Raw genomic sequence first — 21784 nt, 5'->3', positions numbered from 1 at the left:
AGTGGTTATTAGCTCTGCTATTCGCAATATAGTTTTGCACTGATACACCTGACCTCTAAAGGGCCGAATTCGAGCCGTTAGTCCCACTGTTCCTCTAAGTACCCAGTACAGATCCGGATTTGTATACGGCCATCGACTGCCAAGTGGACAACATTAGATGTCCTGTTAATTGGGGCTGTCGGATCTAAGTGATCAGTACAGATCCGGATTTGTATGCGGCCAGCAATTGCCAAGTGAACAACGTTGGCCCCACTGTTCTTTGGGACAGTCGGATATAAGTACTCAGTACTGATCCGGATTTGTATACCGCCAGCGACTGCGAAGTGGACAACTTGAAACAGTCGGATCTAAGCACTCAGTACAGATCCAGAATTTGAACCGGCCAGCGACTCATTTGAAATGGTTCATCTTCTTTTTATATTTTTAGCGAGCCCCTTGATAATGTTTGACAAATGGAGGGTCCTACAAGTTTTGAGTCGCCTCCGAACAGTTGATGAATTTTATTAGAAGGTCCTTCATGGTAAAAAGATATTCGTAGATCTGCGTTGGCCTGTGAAGGATGACCATTTCCAGAAAAATTTCTTTGAAATTGGTAGGACTCTGAGATCGAACCCATGTCTTTCAGCGTGGCTGCCTTAATGTCGTTCTCAGTCGCTGAGGCACCAATTAATTCCTCGAGTAAACATTTGGTTGAACTTTTCTAATTATTTTTAATCTGGGTTTTAGCATTTTTAAGAGAGGAAAGTTGGCTTCTATAAACTCTCAACCGCCTCGGAATTTCCAATATGTTGGCCTTGAATTACCGTTTGTTGCTTTTTCTCTATACACTTTTTCCAATTCTATAAACGTAAGCTATTATTTGTATTCTTTATTAAATATTCGATTTCTGTGCTCTTTTCCAGGCGGTGGTCGTGATCTACAAACCGCGGTTATATATGCGAAAAACAGCGGACACAAACCAAACAGCGCCAGCAGCAATAACAACAAAAATATTATCAATAATAATAACTCTCTATTAACAACTAATCAACCGCGTATAAATAATTCTATAATAACAACAAAACCAACAGCAGGCGGTGTTTCATTACTGAACAACAACAATATGCCGAAGAAAAGCACAGCAGCACCGGCAGGTAAGCAAGCGAGCGAGTGAACGGGCTAATCTCTAACAATAATAATGGGAACATATGCGAATCTAATTACGCTAGAGCTAGTCATTAGCTGAGGAACAGCATGCAATTGAAAAATATGTTTTTATAATGCAGGTGTACACAGTTTGTTTGTAAATTTGTAAATATTCTGTGTTTTCCTGGCAAAAAAGTGGGCTGGCAACACACGCCGCTTAAAAAATAACTGTTGACTTGAAAGCAATAACGTGACTTTTTCGAAAAATTAAATTAATTGAATTGCAAATTTACATAACCTCAAACTGTGCACAATAAACGCTCCGCTCTCTGTATGACTAGTGTATAATGTAAAATTTTGTATCGTCTTTTTTATTTGTTTCTTTTACACGCCCGCAATCAATTAACTAACCAATCAACCGTACAACTAACCAACTAATTAACTAAATATGTAATCACAATCAATTAAATCACCATCAACCAATAAAATGACAAATGCATTTGCAATATATAAACATAGCCATCGGAATGTCCAACTATCCGAGCAGTTCGGGCTCCGCTGCAGCAGCAGCAGCAGCCGCCGCCGCTGCGGCCGCCGGCTACACCGGCCTACCAACGCCACTGCCATTCAGCGCCAATCAGCTGATGAATATGGCCGCGTATGCTGCAGCCAGTGGCGCTGGTGTTGCTGGTCCGGGCAATGTACCCGGCGGCGCGGCCGGCTTAAGCGCGCTGCTCGCAGCTGGTCTCGGCGCGGCTGGCGGCCTCAACGCACTGCCCAACATCGGCGCACTCACTAACACTAATGCGGCTGCCTTGGCGGCGGTCGCTGGTGCTGGCGCGGGCGTGTTGGGCGGCACAGGCAATTACTATCAAACAAATTCGAATCTGAATATGGCAGCGTCTTTATTGGCGCAGAGTAAGTCGAGTAATGTTGGTAACAAACAACGTTTTTTCCTCCTCAAACGCTAGTTAAGATGTTCTACACTAACGACATACATACTATGTACCAGTAGTTAAGCGCTAGAAGTTTAAAAATATTTTTGAAAACATACATATTTATAATAGTATTAACTTTAGTTTTGTTGGTAAACTAAAAATGATTGTGTGCTTTTTCAAAAATGACATTGGAAAACAGTTTTTTAAACAAAATAATTTTATGCGTATTGGCGGTAGTTACTTCACAAAACAAAAACAAAGCATACATTTGTTAATTTGATTTTCTGATTTTTTGAAATACATACATACATACTTATGTATGTACATATGTGAAAATACTGAAAACTATATATGCCAGCACACTCTACCAACATTTACTCAACACTTGCATTGTGTACATTAAAAAACAATAACAATTAACCCAAAAATACCAACAACAAAGTCTACTAATTATAAAAACATTAGTTTGACGTTTTTGGATTATTTTGTATAAATTTATTTTAGATTATTTTTTATATTTTATTTTTAATATTTTGTTTTTTGAAGATCTATTTCAAAATCATTCATGATTTGCTTTGCTAAAACTCATTATATTAGCATTTATCTATGATATTCATATACATAGCTTAATAAAATGTTTATCGTCTCTCAATCACACATGTCTTTCACCTATTTTCGTATTTGCTTCTTTCCCCTTTTTTTATAGTGAGCATGGGCCTCGGCTATGATGCAGCGCCAACAGCCGCGCCCAGCGTGCCCGCTAACGCCAATCCGCCGGCTACCGCGGCGTCATCACAAGCCAAGACCAACGCTTTGATAATGCAGAAAATACAAGCCTTGGTCGCGGCTAATCCATCTTTTCTTACCAGCGGCATACCGAATCACGTGCTGGCACAGCTCTTCATGCAGCCGATGAAGGTAAACCAGACGCAGCGGCATAATGAAACTAGCACAGAGTTAATTTTAAAATGTTTTCCAGATGGCGCCCGCCACTGTCACTGCTGCGCCTGCACCTGAGGAGGAGGAAGTGGACTATGAAGAAATGGGTGTTGCCGAGACTTACGCCGAGTATTGGCCCGCTAAATGTAAGTTGCACGCGCACAACAGTATAAAATATTACTTTTTTTATAAATATTTCGCTTTTTTATTTGCAAATTTAGTGAAATTGGGCAAAAAGCATCCCGATCCAGTGGTCGAGACCGCCTCGCTCTCCTCCGTCGAACCCTGTGATGTTTACTACAAACTCTCCATTCCACCGGACACCATTAATAGCGGTTACTTGAGCGCGCTGCAGTTGGAGTCCATTACGTACGCCTCTCAGGCGCACGATCACTTGCTGCCAGATGGCACACGTGCAGGCTTTTTGATTGGTGATGGCGCCGGTGTGGGCAAAGGTCGTACTATCGCCGGCATAATCTATGAAAACTATCTGAAGGGGCGCAAAAAGGCGCTCTGGATTTCGGTGTCCAATGACCTGAAGTATGACGCCGAACGCGATTTGCTGGACATTGGCGCGAGCAAAATCGAAGTGCATGCGCTTAATAAGGTTGGTAATCATTATTTACAACAAGTTTTCAAATTTCGACTACATTAAACACTCATATTTGTACTCATCGCCGCACAGTTCAAATACGCCAAAATATCTTCAGATGTGAATAACAATTGCAAGCGCGGAGTTATATTCAGCACATATTCAGCGCTCATCGGAGAATCCAATAACAAGACTGGCAAATACAAATCACGTTTAAAGCAGTTATTACAGTGGTGTGGCGAAGATTTCGATGGCCTCATCATATTCGACGAGTGTCACAAGGCCAAGAATTTGTGCCCCGTTGGCTCAGGTAAGCCCACGAAGACGGGCCAAACGGTATTGGAGCTACAAAATAAATTGCCAAGGGCGCGAGTTGTCTACGCTTCGGCCACAGGCGCTTCAGAGCCCAAAAATATGGCTTATATGGTGCGTTTGGGCCTCTGGGGACAGGGTACTGCATTTCCGGCATTTAATGACTTCATTATGGCGGTGGAGAAACGGTAAGTTATTTGTATGCTTTTGCGCAGATTAACGGTTATGTAGCGGAATGCAAGATAGGTCGGAAATATGGGGTGTTATACATATACCCCTCATACATGGTACCTCAAAACCCGATTTCCGCCTCCAGACCCGACGCCAGTTTACCTTTGTTCCTTAATTCTTCTTCCAAAAGTGACCGAAGAATCATTTCATATTTGCAGCGGCGTTGGCGCTATGGAAATCGTGGCTATGGACATGAAATTGCGTGGCATGTATATAGCCCGTCAGCTAAGCTTCCACGGTGTGACATTCAAAATTGAGGAGGTGGCGCTGTCCAAAGAGTTTCGCAAGGTCTACGATCAGTCTGTGGAGCTGGTAAGCGCGTGCGACGCATTCAACTGCATAGAAAAGCAATTGCATAGTTTGTCTTCCATTTCAGTGGGTCGAAGCCATGCAGAAATTCACCGAAGCCGCCGAACTCATAGACGCCGAGAGTCGCATGAAGAAGACTATGTGGGGCCAGTTTTGGTCGTCGCATCAACGTTTCTTCAAATACCTCTGCATTGCGGCGAAGGTTAATCACGCAGTGCATGTGGCGCGCGAGGCGATTAAATACGGCAAATGCGTCGTCATTGGTCTGCAATCCACGGGCGAAGCGCGCACGCTCGAACAACTGGAGAGAGATGATGGAGAACTGACTGATTTCGTGTCCACCGCAAAGTAAGTACCGGAAAATGAAATAAACAGCGCAATTTCTAACGGTTATGTCTGTTTTCTTAACCCATAGGGGTGTTTTTCAATCACTGGTGGAGAAGCATTTCCCCGCACCCGATCGCAACCGTATCAATCGAATACTCGGTTTGGGTGGTTATTCCGATGTGAAGACAAACATTAAAAGCATAATTGCGGAAGTGACCAGCAAACGTGAGACCGCGAGCATTAAAGAAGAGCCTTGCTCTTCGTCATCCAGCACTGTGGGTAGCAAACGCAAAATGGGGCGAGAGGATGCACGTACAAAGAAAACGCGCAAAAACTCGTGGAATGATTCCGATGATGATTCACAAAATGAATCGGAAGATAGTGATTTCAAAATGTCCCACTCAGAGTCTGAGGAGTCCGATGTGGCCGCGCACTCGGACAGCTGTGAGTCCTCTGACTTTAATCCCTTCTTCAGCGGCTCTGACAGTGATAATGATCCGTGGGTGGCGCGCTCGAAGAAGAAGGCCAAGAAGAAGGCAAAACCGAAGGACACAACTGCCAATAGTAACAACAACAACAGCGCCAACACAACAGTCCCTACTGCTAGCACTACAAACACTAACGGTGTATCAGCCACTGTCAATGCGGTGGTACCAAAACGCAAAGGTTTGTAGTTTTGATTTTTTAAATTTTCATCCTAACTTATATTTTCGCATGTATCACTTAGGGCCAGTCTCCACACAAGATCGCATACAAGACCTGCTGCAGAAGAAACAAGAACTGAAGGGTACCGTTACGCAAATAGGTGTTAACGGCATCAAATTGAATTATGGTCCACCACCGAAGGACGCCATTGAGCGTGCCTGTAGCATGAAAGAGGAGCTGTTGCGTAAAATTGAAAGACTCGGCGATCGCTTGCCACCGAACACGCTCGATCAGCTGATTGATGAGCTCGGCGGCCCCGACAATGTGGCCGAAATGACCGGCCGCAAAGGACGCGTCGTGCAGTCAGACAATGGTTCTATACAGTATGAGTCGCGTTCCGAACAGGATGTGCCATTAGAGACGCTCAACATCACCGAGAAGCAACGTTTTATGGATGGCGAAAAAGATGTGGCCATCATTTCAGAGGCGGCATCTAGCGGTATTTCATTACAGAGCGATCGGCGCGTGCGCAATCAGCGTCGACGTGTGCACATCACACTGGAGCTGCCATGGTCCGCTGATCGCGCCATACAACAGTTCGGACGTACACATCGTTCCAATCAAGTGAATGCGCCCGAGTACATATTTCTCATATCCGATTTGGCGGGTGAGCGGCGTTTCGCCTCGACAGTAGCGAAGCGTTTGGAATCGCTCGGTGCGCTCACACATGGCGATCGTCGTGCCACCGAGACGCGTGACTTGTCTCAATTCAATATAGACAACAAATATGGACGCACCGCCCTTGAGACGGTGATGAAGACGATCATGGGCTACGAGTCGCCTCTGGTGCCACCGCCAAATGACTATAAGGGTGACTTCTTCAAAGACATTGCTGGCGCGCTAGTCGGTGTGGGTATTATAGTGAATAGCGAATCCAATCCGGGCGTCTTGAGTTTGGACAAAGAGTACAACAATATATCGAAGTTCTTGAATCGCATACTCGGCATGCCGGTAGAGCTCCAGAACAGACTTTTCAAATATTTCACCGACACGCTGAACGCCATCATCAATCAGGCGAAGCGCGGTGGACGCTTCGATTTGGGCATTTTAGGTAGGTCAACGCAGTTTGCTAGCTATTTTCATATTATGGTTGTTTAATTTTTCGATTTCTTCCTCATTTTCGCAGATTTGGGCGCCGCCGGCGAAAATGTAACGCGCGTCAAGCTCGTTCGCTTCATACGCAAACACGCCACCGGTAAAGCACCCGCCGAACTGCATACGGTACGTGTGGAACGTGGCATGATCTGGCAGGAAGCTATTGACAAGTGAGTAGTAGTAACGTATACCGGCCAACGCAGCAACGAGTCCGCGGACACCACAGCTGCAAAGGATACAAAGCAACACTACATAACCTCAATTTTTGCACTGCCATTAATTGCCTTTACCATTTACAGATACGCCGATTTAATAAGCGAATTTGAGGGCTTCTATGTCTCGCATCAAGTGCGCAATGGCAAGCGCACCGCTATTCTTGCGGTGGAAATTGAAACGCCACAGCCACAACAGCAATCCAACAGCAAGAAAAAGGAGAAGAGTCTCAACAAAAAAGACATAATGTATCAAGTATATCGGCCAAACACGGGACTCCAAATACGTCACGAATCATTGGCAGAGTTGGAGAAGAAGTACAAAAAGGTGCCCAGTGAGGAGGCGGAACCACACTGGACGCAACAGTATGACGCATCGGTGAACACTTGTTCGCACGCTTACTGGAACGGCAACTGTCGCAATGTCAATTTGGGCAATGAATGTGAGGTAAGTAACCGAAGAAAGTAGAATTAAGGCAGAGCACAGCACAACAACAAGGGAAAGGAATTACGTTTTATTTATGCAAAATTACTCAAAACCCATTTCGGCTATTTTTATTTTTATAATTTTCTTCTGATTGTGATTTGTTTGAAAACTGAAAATTCATAAAAACATTATATTAAGAAATCATTGTTGCTTGTTGGGTACGCATATACAGATTTCCTAACTATTTCACTTGCTCACGCACTTTTCTTTTTTACAGGTTGGCTTGCGCCAGCGTCTATATTACGTTCTGGCCGGTTCCGTGCTCTCCGTTTGGACGCGCGTCGAGCAGGTGTTAGCCATGCGCAACGCCAACAACAAAATGCAAGTGATACGTTTGAAGACCACCGAAGGTGAAAAGATTGTCGGCACGCTTATACCGAAGTCTTGCCACGAACTGCTGCTGCAAGATCTCAAGTCCGATGCAGAGCGAATTGAGGAGCTGAAATTCTAAGATTTGAATAAAATGAAAATAATTTCAACAAGACAATTGAAGTGCGGAAGCTGTGAGAAGAAAAATGTAAAAATATATAAAGAAGAGTACGGCAAAGGATACACAAACACGACCCAAAAAGCGCAAATGGCTTAAGTCATGCTAATGTGTAAAATTAGAAGGGATTGCATACACACAAAACGAAAATGGAAGCGGATTGGATAAACTACAAATCTATGTAAACGTTCCCTTTACCATTTAGTACGTAGTGATTACGCTGGATGCTATGGTGCGCCTGCGCAACAGTCGAGCAGCCACTTAGTTATTAGTTATGAAACTAGCTGTCACACATGCATATATACAACATAAAAAATGTGTTTAGCGTGACTTGGCATTACTTCTACACTGTAAATGTTAATATATATACAAACTAATGCATAAATTTATCATATTATATGCGTAGTAAACCAAAACAAAAAAAAAAACATAAAAATGAAATATATATATATGGAATCAATTTGCATATGCAACAGTGCATATCTAGCAACAAATCGCTAATGTATACTACTACATATGTAAATGTGTATTTTTCGCGTGCACGGTGGCACCCTTACGAAGGGTGCACATGCGCCACCTTCTTAGTTGGTAGTCTCGTATTTAAATAGTTACCTAATGTTATTTTGTATTAATACTATTAATAGTATTCCTTATGTTAAAACAAGGCAAATTCATTTCGTCCAACTGCCTCGCGGAAATGAATTTGCTAAAATGCCAAGTTTTTTGCAAAGAAAAATGATTCTATGATTCATATAAATGAAAACGCTTATCAATGGACTTTTTTGTTTTTGTAATATGTATTTAATTTTAAACTTAAACATTACAATTTATTATAAATACATACCACATACAATACAAGCATACATATATCAGAAATTATTGCTAATAAAAATATAAAACAAATCATATAAATCAATAAATGCAGAGGATAATATGAGAATATATAGACACAGTGTTTGTATTGAACAGCAACGGCTGTGAATATTCATTGGGGGTACAAAGGGGAAATGTCAGATTTTATGGCTTCACGCGGGGTCTGCTCGTAGTATTCAAATGTTGGTCTACCATTCTGATATATGTATTTGTCGTAGGCGACAAATCGTTCAACTGTGAGGCAACAGTTTTATATTAGTTTTAATCTTTTGATTTCTATATAAATTTTTTGAAATAAATTTTTATTATTTTTTAATTAGTTTATTTAATTTAATTTTTTAAATTAATTTAATTTTATTTTATTTTTAATAAATTATATATTTTTTAATTAATATAATTTTATTTTATTATTTATTTTAATTAATTTCATTTAATTTAATTTTATTTTTTTAATTAATTTTATTTCATTTTTTTAATTAATTTTATGTTATTAATTGTTTTTTTAATTAATTTTGTAATTTTTTTTATCAGTTTTCGTTTTTAATACAATTTTTTTCTGCATTGAATTTTTGTCACCTGTCGGTAGAATTTGAGAAGTAAAATTCAAAACCCACAGTTTTTGAAACCGATAACAGCAACACCCTGTGCGCGTCGATATCTATTCGGTTTCATTTCAACTCAGCTGTTCTGCGAAAACAGCTGATAAACGGCAGCCATTTGTTATATTTTTTTACGTAAAAAGTACAAGTTCTACAAAAATGAATCTTACGCGAAGTTTTAAATCGAATTTTATTACAAACACCATAAAATATGGAAATATCAATGAAAGCTGCACAAAATTATTAACACAGTTGCGTAGAAAAAGTGTGCAAGTAACAGCTGGATCAGGCGCAGTTGATGATGGCAAAAACGACGCTCCGCAAGAGTCGTCTGAGGAACGCACAACACATTTCGGCTTTCAAAAGGTGAAAGAGAGTGAGAAGGATCAGAAAGGTGAGCACCAATAAAATGTTACACTGTATAACTCTAACACATTTGCATATACTTCTTTGCAGTGCACAAGGTATTTGAGGATGTGGCCAGCTCCTACGATCTAATGAATGACGTTATGTCCGTTGGCATACACCGTATCTGGAAGGATGTGTTCATGGATCGTTTGGCGCCTATGCATGGCACACGTCTGTTAGATATGGCAGGTGGCACGGGCGATATTGCTTTTCGTTATATACGCCAACTTGCCGCGAAAAAGAATAAACTGCAACGCCATAGCTATGTAACTATCTCTGACATAAATCAACACATGTTGGATGTGGGCAAAGAGCGTGCCAGACTTCAATTGCTCACCGAAGAACACCTGCCAGATATAAGCATCAATTGGCAACAAGCCGATGCGGAGCAATTACCATTCAAAAATGACTCTTTTAATGCATACACTATCGCATTTGGCATACGCAATTGTACGCATATTGACAAGGTAGATATTTTTATTGTTGCTATTTTTGTATGCTATTTGCATGGGCAGAAACGTATTTAAGGTATGCGGCAAATTTTGCTTTTGATGTGACACCAAATAATGTATTGTGTAATTCTTAATTGTATACTTATTTTGTAGGTACTGCGTGAGGCATACCGCGTCTTGGAACCAGGTGGACGATTTATGTGTTTGGAATTCAGCCATCTGACGAATGGTGTAATGCAATGGATGTACGATCAATATTCATTTCAGGTAATACCGCCGATGGGACAAATTTTGGCCGGACAATGGCAACCATATCAATATTTAGTTGAGAGCATAAGGCAATTTCCCAAGCAAGAGGAGTTCAAGAAGATGATTGAGGAAGCAGGCTTCGAGTTGGTGTATTACGAAAACTTGACCTTTGGCATTGTGAGCATACACTCAGGTTTTAAGCTATAATTTGGAAGCTTTTATAAACATACAAACACATAATTATACAAATATTTAAGTTTAAATATTTTCCTACGAAAAGTTTATTTCTAAACTTTTTAACTACGCATGTAACAAAATAAAGTAATTTGTAAATTTATATATACAGTGATTTTATTTTTCTGTTATACATATTTCAACAAATTAAGTGCTAAAGTTTTGGCCGCTTAAACAAGTTAAGCTTAGTAAAGTCGCGCGACCTTGTTGCTTCAACTTTCCCACGTACTTTATTTTATACAAATGTTAATAAAACTAAATCCAATTGTTTGCTTTACAAATCACCAGAGTACCCGAATACTAACACAAAAACTAATAAATACAATTTGTGTTGGCATTTCTATGCAGGTTAATATATATTTCGCAATTTCTAAGCGTCAAAAATTTTAATAAAACGTTTTGACATACTCATGCACATGTAAATACACAAAAAAATCATTCAAACATACATATGTATTTAAAATCAGTACACGTACACTAATTGTTTATACGAGCGCTAATTTAATGCTTTTGCATAAAATTTGAAGAAGTAATATTTATGGGCGGACGACTGTGCATAGTACCTTTTAGCAATATTTGTGACTTTTTTTTTAAATGTAATATTTGAAAGCTCTCAAATTTATAAAATTAGCAATAATAACTTCCATAAAAATCTGGTTGACGCTTGTAGGATACATTATGTTTCCTTCTGTTTGCATATCTCTGTATATACATACATATGTACATAGTAGCATCAAAACGAAGGCACTATAGAAGGCACACTGAAGCCAAATCAATATTTTCAAAAAAAAATTTTTCTTTTGTTTTCTACGACACATATACATACTTGTGTAAATATTAATAAGAAATATGGAAACATTAATCAGAGAACGTTTAACGTTCTCTGCGTTAATTTCCGAACTGTCAAATTTGTTTTATTTATTTACAAATCATGTTACTCATACGCCATGCATTGCTGACACAGTGTGATACTCTGAAATTTTTTTGTAAATATTATTAAACGATTATAAACATATGTATGTACATATGTGCTTTTGATATGTGAGTGTTTGTATACATTTGATTCGTGTTTAAAATGACCAATGCCACCCAAAGGTGAAATTTTAGCCGCATAGCATAGCTTTTATGGGCGCTGTCGTAATATTTGATATGTATGTATGTATGTGCGAGCACATAAAAACAAATCCACTTACAAACAAAACAAAAAAGAAAGAAGTTAAACACATATCACCCCAAACAACAACAAATCAACACATGAACAAATTTAGTCATGCAGCAATAACAATTTGAAAACGACGATAACGTCAAAAATAGATGGACATATTATTTTCAAATAAGCGTTAGTATTTGATGCAAAAGTTATATAATTACGCCGTATACTCTTTTGGCAGACTTGATATGTGCCATTGGTTTTTAAATAAATTATTAGGAGGCCGTTATTTTTTAATGAGGGTTACCATTTCTTTAAAATTTGGTATAAATATATCATATTATAGCTATAATATTCAATTTAAATTCATATGCATACCTATTAATATAAACATTATTTTTTCTAACAATTAAATTTATTATTAATATAATATTATTAACTACTTTTAATATTAACTCCTTTAAAACGAACAAAATATGTTTCAATTTTTTTCTGAGTAAATTTTATTCTGATCATTAACATCGGTATCTGACGCACCCTGTGCGTTGCACAGCATCCACGCTATTGTGACTGTCAGCTGTTTTAGTATTTTTCAGCTTCCGTTCTTTTTCAAGTAAAAGTTAATTTGTGCGCGTATATTGTGTACGTTATTAAGTGTTTTTGTGTTGAAATGTGTTTGCTTGTTACTGCATATCGTAGTGCATTCATTAAGTGTAAATTAAGAGTGAAAGTACGTTGGAAAATGAAGCGCAGAGAGCAAATATTGCGGAAGGTGCTCCTGCGGGCAAATGTGCTTTTAAACCACAAGTGAAGGATTCTTGCAGGTGCGTTCAGTATTTAATAGTTATAGTTAGCATTAGTGACTATAAAATTACTTGAAAATACTCTTCCGGCGTTACATTAAGTGGAAGAGGTTTATGTGCACATAGGTGCACAGTCATCACATTTGAGGTTATGTGTAAATTGTTAGTGTGGAAGGATTAAATTGACATTTTGAGGATATAACAATCAAATTGAATACTCCAATATTTGAAAAATAAACAATTGTACACCCATTTTTATTTTAAAATATTTTACATTAGAATGTACATGCATTGTTCGTATTTGCCGGCAACTCTAAGCAAATTTCCAACAATCCAAATTTGCAAAAAATTCAAACGCTTTAAAATGCAATTATAATGCTAAATTATCGAGAGTCGTAGGAATTTTAAGCTTTCACTGCCGTCACACAAATATTTACCTCACTACCGTCTCCGCGCTCTCCCTGCCTTGCAACGCTCAAACTGCATAATTACAAAAGTCAAATTTCGTCACATCGAATTGCATACATTTTATATTAAAAAAAAACATCTAAACAAATTGTTATTACTGCTTACTGTATTGCTGGCGCATTTAACACTTGTTGCCTTTATTGCTGCTGTAGCTTTTGGGCGTAGCTAAGCGTGCGCGCACGCGTACTGCTCAGTATGCCGACTTTTGCGTCGTGCACGAATGTGCTTAGAATTTTAAATGATGCCGCCAATAAATATTGGAAGTTGGAGGCGTTGCTTGCTCAGTCTTTTGTGTCTTCTGGTATTTAGTTTTTGTTGCTAGATTTGTGCTGCTTCACTTTTAGCGTGTATGATCTGCTCAGTAAATAGTTTTTATTCGTGTCTCTTACTCGAGTATGTTGTAATTTGTTTACAGTACATTGAGATACCAATTGTCTTGGCTGCTGATATAATTCACCGAACTGGAGCACAGCTGTTGGTTTGGCTATTTGGCAAGCAAGTCGTTGTGCTGATTGCCCTAGATCTCGTCTTTGGCCAACTGACGCAAGTTGACATCATTTTGCTTTTAATGGTTTTGACTTCGTTTTTATTTCGTATGCTTGAGGAAGATCTACGAAGAGATCTTCAGTAGATAAAATAGGGTTTTGAGGAATTCGCGAAATTTCCTTGGTATTTCCTTACAAATTTCAAGAGCAAATTCCTCAACCAGTCCAAGAAAAAGAGGAAGCTAAATGCTTGGTTGAAATTACCAAAAATTGGTACCATTAAAAGGTTTTGCTTATAAATTCGGTCTCTTCTACTTGTCCAATTTCTTCTGCTGCTACAAGCGTGAAGTTTTTCTCTGAAAAAATAATTTCCTTATTTAGAAGTACATATATCCATTTGCGTTTAAATATCTATATTTAGTATACATATATGGACAAAATAGGTGCGTGAGAAATCCGCATTTATAATTCTTGCCGTGGTACAGAAATTGCGTACGTATAACGTTTCGTGAAGTGGTCAATAATACCAAATAAATTCGCTCACTTTCGATTTCGCGCGGAGAATGCCAATCAAGGGCAATGCGGTGACCGAAGTTGTCAAGTCAGTGCCGATCGATGACTACAAAGTGAAAAATAGGCAGTGAAATATTTAGACTTAGTGGAAGTGTAAGTGAAATAAAAGCAATAAAAAGAAAAAAGTCAACATTAATGCAGACCCAGGAGACCAACGGCCTATCAGCGTCGATAAGTGAGTATTTATAAGTGAGTAACCGCAAGTACGTGTGAAGCATGTATTATTTGTTGGACAATGCGCAACTTAAACTGATTAGCGTATTGGCTGATTGACCAGCTACTTGATTAGCTGCTGTCAGGGGTATTACCTGTTTGAGCTGTATGATTGAGACGTTCCGGGGTACAACAGGTGGAATTTAACTAGTATTACATAGTTTTCTGGCCAAAAAATGCAAATTAAAAGCAGGCATACATAAGCGATTGAGCACGTACGTCTTCGATTGGACGTCGATTGCAAAATCGCGCTGTAGCAAATCGTATTGAAGAAGCGTTGCTCGCTGGCAAACTGTGGTTGGAGAGCCATTGTTATGTATGTACGTTTAAATGCCTCTTCGACGCTTGCAATAGGCGTGTGCAGTCCGCTCAACCACCCAACGTCCAGCAGTTGCACATCCGCTTTATAAATACACCATCTGCGTAGGAAGCCCATTTTATTGTTAAACGAAAGGCAGACGCGTACGCGTCGTGGTTTAGAGTGCGTACGTTACTTCACAACAAACGTGACACTTGTGAAATAGACTTCAATTAAACGCTACAAGTGTTATATAATAGCGAACAATTGTGTTAAGCGACGATGAAAGTGAATTTATTAATAGCCCTCACGCTATTGGCAGTTATTGCTGCCAGCAACGCCGTGGAAGTTCGTCCTCTTGGTAGATACGGTCAGAAGCGTGCTGTGGAAAGTGAACAGAAAAAGGATATACAGTTAGTAGCAGAAAAAACTGAGGACGCGCCGATTGAAGAGAAATCAGACAAACAGTCAGAGTCCTTATCACCGTCTTCAGCACTCGATGAGCTGCAGCGGAAGGAAGATGTTGGCAAGGATGTGCACAAACGTGGCATCTACTACAATGGTGGCCTAGGCTATGGTGCACATGCTGCCCAAGCCGCATACTGGCCTAAATCCTATGCCGCACATTATGGATATAGTTTGAACTTGCCAGGCGCCTCTGCCTTTTCCAATGTAGCCGCACACGCGCACGCCCACGCTCATACACCCGTATACGCGACTGCTCCAGCTTTCGTTCAAGCACCTGCCTACTCTCACGGACCCGTGTACGCCGCACATGCCCACGCGCCCACAATATTGAAGTATCCAAGCGCTGGAGGCTATCATATTAAACAGTTTGCCGCTGGTCCCGCCGCGTTTCCTATCGCCTCATATGCTGGTTCTAACATTGGATTAGGCAACACTGCCATTGGTTTTGGTACTGCAGCTGCTGTACCCGCTGTTGCGCCTCCGGCTGTGCAGACATTACCGCATTTGCATGTTACTCCGTTTGCGCCCGCTGCTGCACCCGCTGTGGCACCTGTGGCGCCCGCCGTCGCAACTGCTGCTCCTGTTTCGCCATTCGTCTTGCGTCCTGGTGGCGCTGTCGTTTCTTCATACAGCGTAAACTATCCTCGTTTCCCTCAAAAACCAGTAGTAGCTGTGCCGAATCTTACCCCCGTCCAACCGGTGGCTCATGTGCACCCAGTGCAACCGGTACAGCCGTTACAACCGGTACAGCCGTTACAACCGGTACAGCCGTTGCAACCGGTCCAACCGTTGCAACCAGTGCAGCCATTACAACCAGTACAGCCGCTTCAACCAGTGCCGGCTTTATCGCCAGTACATCCGGTTCAAACGGTCCATTCTGTTGTGCAAGTACAACACACGACTCATCCTTTGACATCTGTACAGCCGCTACATCAGTATCCTCATTATTTCCAGACGAGCTTCGTTCAGCCACAACGTATCCCTGTCACTGTGCCAGCCGCGCCTGTGCCCGCAATACCAGCCATTCCTGCCGTACCGCTTTCACCGAGTTTCCCTGCCGTGCCCAGTTTTCCTCCAGCGCCCGCTTTGCCCGCAATTCCCACATTCCCCTCAGCACCAGCTTTTCCTAGCATACCCGTAGTGCCTGCAGTTCCCAGCACGCCAGCTGTGCCAACCACGCCCACAGTGAGCATACCAACGGTACGTCCCACGGCTTTGAATCCCAACCCTGTTTTTCCTATCGGTGTTCAACCACCCCGTCGGCCCGAGCAATCACCCACCTTCGTAAGTATACCAGTGCAACCAGAGGCGCAGTTTCCACCCCTTGTACCGTTGCCCGGTTCGCAAAGACCGGAAGGTGGTAGCGCCGAGGCAGCACCGCAAATCCCAAGCATTCAACCAATCGCTGCACCACAGCCTGAGCCCGAATTGCCCGCTGTACAAGGAGCTGAGGAGCCCTGGAAACCAATACTTTCCTACGGACCACCCAGTGTTAACCGACCAGCGCTAACTCTATTGCCGCCCTATGGTAGCTCGCCGGGAGAGGGTAAGAAAAAAACACGAAGCGACTATTAAGGACTTAGATGGACTATGTATTACTATTTTTTCTCTCACAGCTTACTTGCCACCAGTCGCTTCGGCGCAACAACAGCAATACCAGCAGCAGCAACAGCAGGCTGGACTTTTCGATAACCTATCGGATTCAGAAATCGAACAAATATTCGCACAGGCGGCCAATTTAGCAGCGAAGCATGCGCCGCAACATCAACACCACCGCACTTTCTCTCACTATTAGGTGAAGGGAGGTAACAAACTTTAGCTTTTAATCTAGATAAGTGTTAGTGTGTGAACTCAACTCAAGTATTGAAAAAGTTTGGAGCGGAGATTTCGAATACGGAGAGTTTATTATAATCTTCGGAGTAGATAGGAGGAGATCCATGATGCTTCGTGCGCAGCGTCAGCTTTTAATTTAAGTTCTTACTTAAGTTATTCAATTATTTATTTGCAGAAATAAAATTGTAAGTGAAAATTTAAAAAAAGTCGTCTTTGATTAAATTCAATATCTAGAACGTACAATATCGAAAGTTGGGGATTTCGGGATTCATATATGGTAAGGGCCAGCTCAGTATAGAGACCAAAATATGAACTGAGACCCCAATGATTCTTAAACAATGAAACCGGGAATATCTCTTCTTCATCTTTGGTACTATAACTGATGATCGGGTTGGGCAGAGAATACAAAACTTCGTCAGTCGCAATGTTCCATGTGAACGTCATGGCCTAACTCGAATATTCCTTGGGTTTTTATGTGCTTTATATGGTATATCCATCCATTTTCTTCGATATTCATCTCCAAAGATCTTGCAAAGAACAGTTCTCTCGAATGCTCCAATCCTTCTCATTTGGGGTTGTCATAGTCCATGTTTCTGCGCCGTATAATAAGGCGGGCACAATGAGAGACTTATAGAGCGTAATTTTTGTTCGTCGAGAGATGAATCTGCTTCTCAATTGCATACCGATCCTAAAGTAGCACCTGTTGGCAAGAGTCATTTTGCGCTTGTTATCCAGGCTTAGACTAAACCGAGGAGGTGCATGGCTAATTTATAGAGCTATGATGCTCGAAAATGCTTTCTTTATCTATTCCTGTCTCAATGAGCTTCATAAAATTAGCTAAAGCTGTATAAGATTTGAAATAAAAGTCTGAGCTTTCTAATTTTGTCGTCTTCGGAGCTTTACTTCATTGAAGTCTACGTCATTTGGATTCCACTAAACCATATTACTAATTTCGAATTTACCGCCAAAGTTTATTCAACGCCTAAAAGCTCTAAAATCCCAACGTCTAGAAGCTCTAACGCACTCAACGCGTGAAAGCATGCGAGCTTTTTTTAATGGAACAACCCTCTCGCAAGCGCTACATTTGCACCCCTATACTCCCATTCATCCGAGTGCAATCTGCCACGCCGCTTTTTCATTCATAAATTTCTGTTGTGCCGTTATTTTATTTATTCAGACTGATTCCGCTATTGCCGGAACTGTTTTGCTTTGCCGCCATAATGCTAACGCTCTGCCGCGGCCGCCGCCAACACTTCGAACCTCGTGTGTATGCGGTTGTCGTCTATGCGTTCGTTTTTATATCGTGCCTTTGCCTTCTTTTTGCTCTGTCATTTGTTGCAAGCACGCAGCTAGACGCTGCGCCTCTCTGGGCGACCAGACGCGGCTGACGCTTGATTGCTGGCTGCTGTTGGCTGTGCGCTTCATCAGTTCTTCAGTTGATAGCGGCAAGCGGACGCGTTTAGAAGTGCCGCGAAGACAGACAGTTCGGAAACTTGCGGATGATATTTGAAAATTTAAATTCAAAAGAAGCGCCGAGAATAAAAACGATTTTAGTTTGTGAGGTGAATGAATAAATATTTAAATATAAAAATTTGGAAAAAAAATTCTAAAAAAACGAAATATCAAATGCTAAATAATAATACAATTTAAATAAAAGTGTGAAAAAAATTCGAATTCAATCCAAGTTTATGCAATTCATTGGGATAAGTCCAAATTACGAATAAGCCTAGTATTTAATTGTGTTTAGTTGACTTCAAAAGTGCACTGTCTCACCGACGCTACTGGTAAATAGTTTTATACGCATAATTCCAACACAAAAAATTAATAATAATCCATAAGCTTTACCAATAATTAATGCCTCAACGGCGTGTGGCTTTCGGTGATAAGTATCGCGATGTACGCAACATTTAATGCCAATGTCGACCCCAATTGACACATAAACATAACGGTAAACATTGACAGTTACCGAAAGGTCAACTGAAATGGCCTTGAACCGCACGCAATTTGACAGGTGATTCAGTCGATTTTTAGCGGATTAACAAAATTAAACAAAATTAAAAAAATGCATATAATTAAAATTCTCTAACGAAAGTCGAAGGGACTTGCGTGTGCGGGAAAAAGTGTGGGCGTTGCGCCGTTTTATTTACCTTCGAAAATTTTTGCTTACATAAGGTGTTTAACTCTCCAAATTAATGCGCTAATTTAATCGAACCACTGCGGCTGAATGCTAGACATTTAGATTTCTCTGCTTTTTTCTTTCTATTCCTCACATCTTCATATGATTATTGCGTTATTGTTTTCTTTAGTCTTGTTTTTGCACTCATCACTCAATTTGAAATATTACTGTGAACCATAAATTTCCAGCGAATTGCCGGCCGCTAAAGAAAAACTTGATGTTATGATACATTGCTCGGATATTTGCCTTAATCCATAAGCAAATATTTCGATTAAAGTTTATTTGAAAAACGTGCGGAAATGGTGTGCTGAGTTATCAAAGTAAAAAAAATTAAAACCTAATAGCAAAATATTGTTTTAAGATCAAAGCATATTGCTGGAAAACAAAGTCTTTTGTTGTTAAAAATATTAATGGCTACAAAGTAAAAATTAGTTGACATATAACTGAAAAGAATTTTAATAAAAATTTGTAGGTAATATAAAGTTTATGTTTTTAATTAATTAATTGGTAAAATGTAAATTTTAATTTTTGTGTCTTATGTTATGTATTTTTCAAAGTTTTTTAAGTATATTTTTAAATAAAAACAAATTTTAAGTTTTAAATTTTTTATATAAATTTTTTTTTAATTTTTTGTTTAATTTTTTAGTTTTAAATTTTTTTAACTGCTTAGTTTTCAAATTTTTTATTTTAAAATTTCAATTTTTTTCATTTTTAAAAATTTTTTATTTTAAATTTTTTTTGTTCTTAAACTTGTTTATTTTTTAGTTTTAAAATTTTTTATTTTCAAAATTTCTTTATTCAAAATGTTTTATTTCCAGAATTCAGTCTTCTTTTTTTAATTTTTAATTTTTTATTTTACAATATTTTATATATTTTAATTTTTCTAAATTTTCTAAAAATATTTTTAATTTTTAAAAATTTTAATTTTTTAAAATCTTGTATTTTTTTTTATTAAAAAAAATATTCTTACACAGAAATGTATTATTAAAACCATTAAATTTAATATTTTTTAAACCTGATTATTTTTTATTTCTTTTAATTTTTGATTTTCAAAATTTTTGTTTTTTAAATGTTTTATTTTTCAAAATCTCTTATTTTCAAAATTTCTTTTTTTTAATTTTTACAATTTTTCTATATATTTTTTATTTTTCTAAAACTTTTTTAAAATTTTTGTATGAAAAATAATTTCACAATTTTATTACTTATTAAGGGAGCTTTCATCGAAAAGCTGCAACAAAAGAAGCTTTATTTAAAGCTTTTATGGCGCTTTTTTTGACTTCATAAAAAATTTTGCAAAATAATGATTCTAGCTCTGTTTTCCATCCAATAAAAAATTGTTTAATGCAATAAAGATTAGTTAACCTTATAGCAAGCAAATTAAAATTTATTGAAATTAGTTAAATTTTATTGAACTGAAATTGTTAAACTGGCTTTCATTAATCGTTGGCACCACAAACCAATTTTTGTGCACAGAAACGCGTCAGACATGCCTTTTCCTCATTACAATTGCTATTAAAATTGAAATCAAACCATATAAGTCTATTTACTTGATTAATTGCACGAGTGCAAATAATAACATGCTTCCGATTGACTCTTTCTCACAATTGGTTTGTCGTTACGCTTTGTGCATCTTAATTCTAGACGCCTCGACGGCTTCATTTCTTACTCACACACACACAAACACACCTGAACATTTTATTCATTTGCTACAATTCGTTCGCGTATAGAATTGAGTCAATATATTTAACATACATTTAGGCAAATTAGCATTTTATATGCCTACTCTGCCAGCGGAGCTTACGCCAGGCACTTACATACGTTCAATCTACTGCCGCTGATGTGGTTCAGTAGCTTGTAGTAAATATACATATATTATTCCATGTTGACAAAGTTTACTCCACGTTTCTAGGTATTTGTCTACTTCTAAGCTGGTTTCCTCACTTAATTTCAACTCACCCAACAACTTTTTTCCTCTTCATATACTTTTTTTTTAATTTTCCAACCAAAACCGTTATAAAATCTGTATGTCCACAGAAGCACAGAAAATAAAATGGCATCGCACCAACCATAATTTCATAACCTTCATTCCACCTGCCACGAATTTACTCTGTACCACTGAAATTGTCAGCGTTAGATCAAAATCCCCCATTGTTACCGTGAAGCATTTGATAGCACCCATAAAGCGAAATCCGATGGCATACATACCGAGAGATTATTGATGCCTGTGACCATTCTCTAATTTGTAAATTGTATTGTTTATTTAGCTGCTGGATTTTTATGACGTGATATGCTTCTGTGAACACGATGGTCGAAAGTTTTATGTTTAGAAGGCACGTGACTTACCTGCATTGAGAGATTTCAAGCAAGAAGTGCTTCTATAAATAGTTAATAAACACTAGATTAGTTTTAGAGTTGTATTCTCGATTCGTAAGGGATGTAAAGTTTAAAGTTTTATTCTTAATTCGTAATGTTTGCATTTAGTTTCTGTTTTCTATTATCTAAGCATCCCCACTAGATCTTTCGAATGTCAGATTTGTGAATACACAATATCCATGTCTAAACTTTTGAACTTAAAGCTTTCAAGCTCGACTTTTCATTGAACTTTGTTTTCATCGGTCGAATCTGAGTTCTAAGAGCTGAGAAGCTAAAAGCCATCATCGACAGGTATTTGAAATGCCATAAGTTTTAATAAATTCAAACCTTAACGGCGGTTACTGAGGAAAAGAGAAGTTTACGATTGGAA

The 21784-nt window shown here is 39.0% G+C and overlaps 4 protein-coding genes across 7 annotated transcripts in view; all 4 read left to right on the top strand.

The window, feature by feature from the left end:
• LOC120774093 (protein strawberry notch) overlaps positions 1-8555 on the top strand; it is a 30927-nt gene extending 22372 nt beyond the window's left edge. Inside the window, exons 3-15 of one of the 2 annotated variants that reach the window (XM_040103428.1) lie at positions 903-1133; positions 1645-2043; positions 2770-2981; positions 3043-3148; positions 3224-3609; positions 3688-4094; positions 4296-4449; positions 4514-4794; positions 4862-5439; positions 5501-6529; positions 6605-6743; positions 6873-7233; positions 7490-8555. In XM_040103428.1, coding sequence (XP_039959362.1) covers positions 903-1133; positions 1645-2043; positions 2770-2981; positions 3043-3148; positions 3224-3609; positions 3688-4094; positions 4296-4449; positions 4514-4794; positions 4862-5439; positions 5501-6529; positions 6605-6743; positions 6873-7233; positions 7490-7723 — 4517 coding nt within the window. In that variant the 3' untranslated portion in view covers positions 7724-8555. The remainder of the gene's footprint in view (positions 1-902; positions 1134-1644; positions 2044-2769; positions 2982-3042; positions 3149-3223; positions 3610-3687; positions 4095-4295; positions 4450-4513; positions 4795-4861; positions 5440-5500; positions 6530-6604; positions 6744-6872; positions 7234-7489) is intronic. The other variant, XM_040103429.1, reaches the window with a different exon arrangement.
• Positions 8556-9329: 774 nt separating this feature from the next.
• Positions 9330-10589, top strand: LOC120774372 (2-methoxy-6-polyprenyl-1,4-benzoquinol methylase, mitochondrial). The gene is made up of 3 exons (XM_040103967.1): positions 9330-9625; positions 9688-10106; positions 10245-10589. The coding sequence occupies exons 1-3, from the start codon at positions 9391-9393 to the stop codon at positions 10545-10547; spliced, it is 957 nt and encodes a 318-aa protein (XP_039959901.1). The 5' UTR covers positions 9330-9390; the 3' UTR covers positions 10548-10589.
• Positions 10590-12350: 1761 nt separating this feature from the next.
• The window catches only part of LOC120775652 (relaxin receptor 2), a 59571-nt gene continuing 50137 nt past the window's right edge, over positions 12351-21784 (top strand). The window contains exon 1 of one of the 3 annotated variants that reach the window (XM_040105908.1): positions 12351-12548. The gene's annotated coding sequence lies outside the window, so the exon portion shown is untranslated. Of the gene's footprint in view, positions 12549-18323; positions 18428-18474; positions 18650-21784 lie in introns of those variants that run through there. The other 2 variants (XM_040105910.1, XM_040105909.1) reach the window with 2 other exon arrangements.
• LOC120775653 (proline-rich protein 36) lies at positions 14847-16827 on the top strand. Its single transcript, XM_040105911.1, has 2 exons — positions 14847-16578; positions 16649-16827. The coding sequence occupies exons 1-2, from the start codon at positions 14847-14849 to the stop codon at positions 16825-16827; spliced, it is 1911 nt and encodes a 636-aa protein (XP_039961845.1).

The sequence above is a fragment of the Bactrocera tryoni genome, chromosome 4 (assembly GCF_016617805.1).
Source record: "Bactrocera tryoni isolate S06 chromosome 4, CSIRO_BtryS06_freeze2, whole genome shotgun sequence".
In the NCBI taxonomy this organism is placed as follows: Eukaryota; Metazoa; Arthropoda; class Insecta; order Diptera; family Tephritidae; genus Bactrocera; species Bactrocera tryoni.
Note: the sequence above shows the minus strand (reverse complement) of the source record. Positions and strands in the feature narration are given on the sequence as shown.

Bases quoted from the DNA above. Each gene is read 5' to 3' on its own strand.
- LOC120775653 (XM_040105911.1), top strand. From the start codon at position 14,847: ATGAAAGTGAATTTATTAATAGCCCTCACGCTATTGGCAGTTATTGCT. The intron at 16,579-16,648 runs GTAAGAAAAAAA...TTTCTCTCACAG, and splicing joins TGGTAGCTCGCCGGGAGAGG to CTTACTTGCCACCAGTCGCT.
- LOC120774372 (XM_040103967.1), top strand. From the start codon at position 9,391: ATGAATCTTACGCGAAGTTTTAAATCGAATTTTATTACAAACACCATA. The intron at 9,626-9,687 runs GTGAGCACCAAT...ACTTCTTTGCAG, and splicing joins GAGTGAGAAGGATCAGAAAG to TGCACAAGGTATTTGAGGAT. The intron at 10,107-10,244 runs GTAGATATTTTT...CTTATTTTGTAG, and splicing joins ATTGTACGCATATTGACAAG to GTACTGCGTGAGGCATACCG.